Source organism: Phalacrocorax aristotelis, chromosome 1 (assembly GCF_949628215.1).
Source record: "Phalacrocorax aristotelis chromosome 1, bGulAri2.1, whole genome shotgun sequence".
NCBI classification, from domain to species: Eukaryota; Metazoa; Chordata; class Aves; order Suliformes; family Phalacrocoracidae; genus Phalacrocorax; species Phalacrocorax aristotelis.
The window spans coordinates 152199479-152206799 of NC_134276.1; the positions used below are offsets into that span (position 1 = coordinate 152199479).

Consider the following 7321-nt stretch of genomic DNA (forward strand, 5'->3'; position numbering starts at 1 on the left):
GGGTCTTGACTAGACTATTAGGTGTATACTGGGTTGATATGTGCTTCTACAATAGCCCTCTGACCAGTTTGACTACCACTGGTCAGTTCAGTAGCAAGACTGAATCTAATTTCCCATTTTAGAAGCCTGAGATATCCCAGAAACTGCACTAAAAATACTAATACTTAAAAAGTTAAGCTCAGCTGGGAATACTGAAAGCCAGTAACAAAGTGAGTTGCCTATATATTTTCCAAAGTTAGTGCTGCTGGATGCATTTGCAAGAAAAACATCTACAGAATCCTTTACCTCTTTAGTTCCCAACATCTTAATTTCACTTTCACCTAACAGCTCTCCACAGGCCAGGGTGTATACAAACAGTCAAATTTAGAAGTAGCTTTAAAACATGTTCAAGACTAATCAAACTTACACAGAATGTTGTTCAATAGCCTCACTGTTAGTAACAGAAGAAAACAGATCGTATTTAACATCTATGATCTAAATGCAAAAGACTCTTGCCCACCCGATTCCAGATTGAGTTTCAAGGTACTAAAAGGTCATCAACTGCTTCAAACCAGCAGATTTTATTCGCTTACTTCTGCACTTGGGATGGCAAGAGACTACATCACATTTTGTAGTAAGTGCTAAATGATCATGCACTCCAATACCTCTAAGTAGCAAGTTAACATTTCCCCTCTCACCTGATTTTTGTCTAGTTCTCATTTACAAATGATTTGGAACAAGGAAATAGTATTTGTGTTCTCATACCACTGCACTGTGATAGGGCTAACTGTCAATTGAGTATTTTTCCAACTGGTTCGTTAGCAGGATCAGCACTACCACTGAAGTGCCAGTGCCCTTTACCACACAATTGTTCCTTTGGCACGTGTGTGAAGTACATTTTAGAAATGTGATTCCTAGATGATTAGAGCAATAAACCCTTTGGATTATTTGGATTAGGTGACACTGCATAAGATTTGATAGCTTTTGTGTTACAGAAACCTGGTTTCAGTCCTAGAATCCATTCTAGTCCAAGACAGAAAAAAGCCAGAACTGCTGTTTTAACATCAGGGAAGTTTAAGCCAGCCCCACAAAGTGGATCACATTTGTTGATCAGTGATCTTGCATCCTGGTATTCCAGACTCTAGCAACCTTAGGTACAATATAGACATATTGTTCTAACAGCATTTGAGAGTGCTGGCAACTCCCAGCCATCTAAGAGCAGCACTAAAAGGACAGGAGAGTATTCCCAACTAATTCAGTAACTCATTGCTAGATTCCTGTATTATGGAAGCCTTTAGATCCCATGCAAGTTAAACCAGCGTCTTCCTCAGTACCATCAGGGACTGTTGGTCAGTTGTACTTTAACAGCTACTTGTAACCAACAGCACTGTGCAGCCAACAGGCAATTTCAAGTAACACCTGTTAATGAAGAGGTCATGAGGATTAATTAGCTACCCCAGAAGTCTTGAGGTTTCTGTTTGAACACTGCAATGCCTTGTAGGTAAGCTGCATGCAGGCACCTCATCAAGAAATAAAGATGCAGGAACACTGAATCTGAAAGTCTACAGAGCAAAAATAAACGAGGACCTTCTGCTACTCCAGTACGCAACACGAAGCTTAAAGTCAGAGACTTAAAGCTTGTAGGCTCACCATTCAGCTTAATTACCAACGTTTGTCCGTTTGGTTTTGTGAAAAACTACTAATGCAAGCCTGCAGACATGACTTCTGTAAAGCTACACCATGACCTCCGCCAGCAACCTATCCCTTCTGACATGTTTGAAGATTTTGAGGCCACCTACTCCTGCATAAAGCAAACTTACCAACTGGTCTTGATTGAGGGCTTCTCCCTTCTTCAGGCGATCTTTGTAGTCTTCTAGTTTGAGCTGTAGGAAAATCCAAAGTAAACTTTTTTATATTGATTTCTAATTTGGAGTATGGGGTACAAGAGATATTACATATTCTTTCCATATTTAAAGTTATCCACATACTGCAACAGAACCGGAATTTTACTACTTCCTCTCATTTTCAAGAGAAAAGAACACAGAAAGTTTTGCTATACCTTTGATTTGCCAATCTCAGGCTGCAGGACTGCCTACTTCCCTTTCTCATATTTGATCTTTCATTTCTTACTTGCTATCTTTGTTTCATTTAAGAAATACTAACGCATTGACCCTAGATCTTTAAGGGGCTCCAAACACATCCAGTGTCCTCATTTTAAATTAGGCTTTTTTAGCTTTTCCCAGTCAATGCTGGAATTTAGTTATCTTATCCTTGAATAATCCTTAGTTTTCCAGAGCATGTCTTTCAAAATCTGGCTTCAGTTATGTCAACAAGATTTTATAGCACTAGTTCCTAAGAAAGTGAACTAATGTCTTCAGGCAAGAAATAAGATTTATTTCTAATATACTGAAACAGCCCTTAAAAGCTGATGTAAGCTATACAAAACTGAACTATTAGTTATTACAAGGTTCTTTATACACACAGGGAAAAGAAAGGTGAGTTCACTGCTATGAAGTTGAATACTTCATTTGTATATCTACCCACATAGTGTTTACTGACACAGCAGTACCTATAAGAGCCTAGGACTAGGAATACTTTCTACTCATTCTAGTAAGTCACACTTTCACTTGCTGGTGAGGCCATATTGTCATTTGTGTGAAAGAATCAAAGATACTTGAGAAATTAACAGTAAGCTTCCTTGGACAGAATTAAAATACAACACGAAGCTGGTAAGTCACACAAGGAAAACATGCTTATCTTACATTATTCAGAATTAGAGCATGATGCATGACATGAGACAGCAGTTACACTGCATTTCCTGCAGGTGGATCAAGTCCCCTGGCCACATAGCCAGAAGTCTGATCCATTCCCTCTTCTCCCCCCCAAGACATAACACAAAGCTTTTCAGACATTTAGAGAAGCACCACATATTCATACATTTGCTTTACTTGAAATCCTGACCCAGTACCAAAAGCAACAGCACCATTACTTCTTTGATCTTACAGAAAACAGCGTTCTCCCCAATTAAAAAAAATCATGCACATAGCCTTCAGTCACCTGCCTATCAACCGAAAGTCTCAGAATGCAAAAGCCTGACCAGCTATAACCACAGCATTTTAGGTGTATCATTATGTCAGTTCTTATTAACACTGTTCTGTCCCCTCCCACCCCAGAAAAGCACAGTTCAAAGCCAAAGAGCAGGCTTCAGATGCTTTTAAACAGAAAGCTTTCTGGCAAGTAACATTTGCCTACATTTAAAATGTAAAAGTCAAAGATTTATGCATTGCACTTCACTTTGCGTATGTAACACAACTTGACACTTCCGTGAGTCAGAGGAAACACTGTTCCTAATTTCAATTTTATATACACCTCTAAATTCTAATATTAGATGCATGTAATAAATACAAGAAATATGAAATTTCCACAAGACTATAAACCATCTCCAAATCAGTTTCAAGTTACTTTGGAACTGATTGAGTCTATTAGAGAAGCATCCCCAGTTTTCATCAGCATTCAATTACTTTTGCTAACCATTGGACATGCACTGTAAAGAACAGGTTTATAGTTAGCTGCATTCCTGATTGCCTGAAACAGTAACATTATGCTCACACAATGTCAAATGCAAGTAGCCCATTTCAGAACATTAAAGAATACCATTCTCTACCATACAGGGGTTATAAGTTATAAAAAACCCACTAACAAATCCACATTTAGGTCTTTTCAACAGTTATCTAAAAAAATGCAATGATTACTCTCTATAAATATGTACATCCTTATTCCAGTTCTTTTAAAATAGGCACAGAGTTTCACAATTAGCAATTTAAATATGTGCCATAGCAAAGAAAAACAAGGTACCTTCTTTTTCTCAATGTTCCTGATCTTGTGTTTGAGGCAGATAAGCCCGTTATCAATGTAAGTCTCATATGCCTGGGAAGGAGAGGCTGCCGAGTTCAGCGCAGACTGCAGGGGGCTGGAGGCAGGTTGGCTCTCCCCAGACGGGTTCACCTGCTGCTTGGCAGCCTTCATGCTCTTGTCCTCCCCCTCCTCTGACCGGCCTGAAGGTGATGATGGACGACAGAAAGGGGCTTGGGAAAGCTGCACCATTGAAATGGATGGAGCTGGAAAGAAAGTCCTTTTATTTAGCTCTCTCCCCCCCCACCCCCACCCTTTAAGTTACATCTTTTCTTATCACACATTCCAAAAGTGTAGCCACAGAATTGAGCCTCAGTAAGAATTTATCACCGTGTCTCACTCTTCTCCCTCCCCCTTTCAAAATATCTGAAGCAGGAATTTCAAAGCAAGGCAAACTTTGTATTGTTCAAGTCTCCCCACCCACCCAGACACCAGAAATCCTTTACATAGGCAGAATCAGACAGCACAGGGGATGATTCCAGAAACCCAATATAGTGTCCATATAAAACTAGGCGGGTTTCCTGCACACATCACCCACAAGGGAAAAAACTGCAAGCAAGCAATTGCAAATCACGCCACCAGCCTCGCATCCAGGCTGCAGCCTGAATGAAGATTTGGAAGTGGCATGCCTGAAGGTATAGCCCTCCTTCTAACCCGTTAAATCAGTTCTATCCCTTCATGACCTTTGCAGCAATCCAACGGGAGATTTAAACTAAAAATATTTCAATTGGAAAAAGTGAAGACAAAAAAATTGCTTAAAATGGCTTCATAAAGCAAGCAGCATGCTCAGTTACAGCAGCATCATTCTTCATGAGGAGCTGGTCTCTGCCCTCACCCACCCAAAAGATGTGCTTGTGCCATGGCAAGACACCAGCTTTGATGGGAGGGGCTGGGCTTTAACCTTGAACAGGGAATTTCTGCAAGAGATGCTCCACCACCCCCATCCTCAACTACTCACACCTGCTCCTGGAAAGCAATGACACCACATTTCTGCCTCCCGGCCCGCCGGGAAGGCCCGCAGCGCACGACCCCGCCGGGCACCGGTCGCCCGCGGCGAGGAAAGCCGGCATCTCCCCAGGGAGCCCGCTCAGCCCCTACCGCAGCCCCCACTGGGGGCGGGGAGCCCCCTCCGCACCCCACCGGCCCCCGGGGGCAGCCCCTCATCACGCCCTTGCCGGGGACAGCGAGGAAACACGTCCCGGGGAGGGGAGGGCACGGCCGCGCCGCAGCTCCCTCAGCGCGGCGGAGGAGGAGGAGGAGGGAGGAGAGAGCAGCGGCGGGCTCCGTCCTGCGGCGTCACCGTCCCGGGGATTCACCCCCACCTCCCGCCGCCTCCTCCTGCGCCTGCTCCCGCTGCGGGGGCCGCAGCCGGCCCCGCACCGCCTCGCTCCCGCCTCCCCGCTCACCTCGGTGCCCGCACACGCTCAGGCCCGCCCCGCCGCCCGCCCCCCGCCTAATATAGCGGCGGCGGCGGGGTGGGGCGGGGCGGGGCGGGGCCGGCGCAGAGCTCACCGCCCGCCTCCCAATGGCGCGCGCCGCCGCACCTGCCCGTCCGCCTTCCCGCGCCGCGCCGCCGCGCCTCACGTGACGCGGGGAGGGGCGGGAGCCGTTAGCCGTCAGCGTGCGCGCGCGGCGCGGCGTCGCCCCGTGAAGGTCAAGGTACCCCACCCGGGGGCCGCCCTTGCAGCGGGCTGTGGGGGCTGAGGCGTCAGACCCTGTCCCTCCGGCAAGGCCGGGAGCTTCTCCGGTGTGGCGTGATATCGCCCCGTGCCGCGCCCTGGCCGCGGGGCAGGGGTTGGCGCGGGTACCCGGTGGGCCGCGAGACGCTCTCTCGTCGCCCGTATCCCAGCGGCCTCTTAAAGCAGGTGGCCCGGGTCAGGCTGGCCTCGGGCTCCCGGCAGCCCTGAGGAAAGGGCCTCGTCACCCCGGTGCGAGGGACCCCTGACCCCACCAATTCACAACATGAGGCCCAGTCGCTCCCTTCTGCTGGCATGGGTTGGGTGCCCGTGGGACAGGAAGAAATGTTGGTCCGTGCCTGTTTAACCCAGGAGAACGGTTCCTCTGGGCCGGTACAGACCCTCTTGAGGACGCTTATACGACTGCGGGTCATCGTATGTAACAAAAGATGTGTATGTCCTCTATAAAATACAACCCAACCATGAGGACGCTTGATAGGTGGTAAAAGCACTTAAGTCCATTGAACACAGATGTTAAAATTATCACAAACTTAACTTCTAACTGCTATCAGCACCGCACAAGGTATCAAAGGTTGGAAGACGTGAGAAAGCAGACCTTCCAAAGATGAGAAGACTAAGTGGAATGATGTTTTCTGTGTTTCTCTATTGTGGCCATTACCTCAAAAAGCAATAAAATAGCAAGTTCAGAGAGATTCTGAAAGTTGTGGAAGTTATGAAAATAGAGGCATTTTGAAAGAGACAAAAACGAGTAAGGAAGGAGTGTGAAGAGAGGTTTTACAGAACAGGGAAGGTGCTCGTGCAGCACACAGCTATATCCACGTAGCCATGGATGAGACAACTGGAAAGGAAGTGCTCATACAAAAGAAAGATCACATTTAAAAGTAAAACCAAGCAAATGATAAGTGATTCAAACAATAAAGAGAATTCAGAAGAATATTGCAGAATCATATTCAGCCCGGTGGAACCACCTGTAGCATCCACAGCCTTGCCACTTCTTCTGGTTAACCACAAGTCTCAAAATACTTTATTTTTCTTAAAGCCCTAACTCCCAGAATAAGGTCACTTTGTGAGGCTAGTTTTCATGACTGAGAAGAAATGCTAATGAATAAGACACAGCTTGTGTCCAGGATCAGCAACGTATGCTGGAAGCCCTTCCAGTAGATTTCTGTTCTTTGTGTGGTTTTGTTCAAAGCTAGCACTGATGGGCTAGATCCGTGCAAAGTAATTACACAATGAATGATCAATTAATGCATATATTAATAAGTCATAATTAATGTGCAGACACTTGGGACTATTCTATAAATCATAATTACGGCCGGCAATCTTCTTTATAGTGCACTTCTACAATTAGGAAACTGTATAAAAGATGAAAAAATTTAAAGGAAGATTCATACAACCAAATCCATATTTCAAATTGGGATATTTGAACTTCATTTTAAAACAAATACAGAGTAACTATTAGAGACTGATGCTTTATACATTTATAGTATATGTGTGTAGTCTCTAGAGTACTGTAGCGAGCATTATTAATGTGGCAAGGTCAAACACACCAAAATTAGGAAATGCCAGGATTAAGAGCAGCCTAAATTAATTAGTTAAATGCCATTTTGCGATCCACTGTGAGATCATCTTTAAGTAGATGGTTGTAGCTTACCACAGTCTAGCCACCCATCGATCACAGCCACGGAGTCCTAGACTCTCAGTATTCCTAACCCTGGGCTCTGGGCTCTTTA

General features: G+C 45.1%; 1 protein-coding gene across 7 annotated transcripts in view; it reads right to left on the reverse strand.

Moving 5' to 3' along the window:
- The window catches only part of CAPRIN2 (caprin family member 2), a 35157-nt gene extending 29703 nt beyond the window's left edge, over window positions 1-5454 (reverse strand). For 5 of the 7 annotated variants that reach the window (XM_075116420.1, XM_075116404.1, XM_075116396.1 and 2 more), the window contains exons 1-3: window positions 5298-5360; window positions 3835-4097; window positions 1800-1862 (exon numbers count right to left, since the gene is read on the reverse strand). In XM_075116420.1, coding sequence (XP_074972521.1) covers window positions 1800-1862; window positions 3835-4083 — 312 coding nt within the window. In that variant the 5' untranslated portion in view covers window positions 4084-4097; window positions 5298-5360. Of the gene's footprint in view, window positions 1-1799; window positions 1863-3834; window positions 4098-5297 lie in introns of all 7 variants that reach the window. The other 2 variants (XM_075116413.1, XM_075116429.1) reach the window with 2 other exon arrangements.
- Window positions 5455-7321: the final 1867 nt, after the last annotated feature.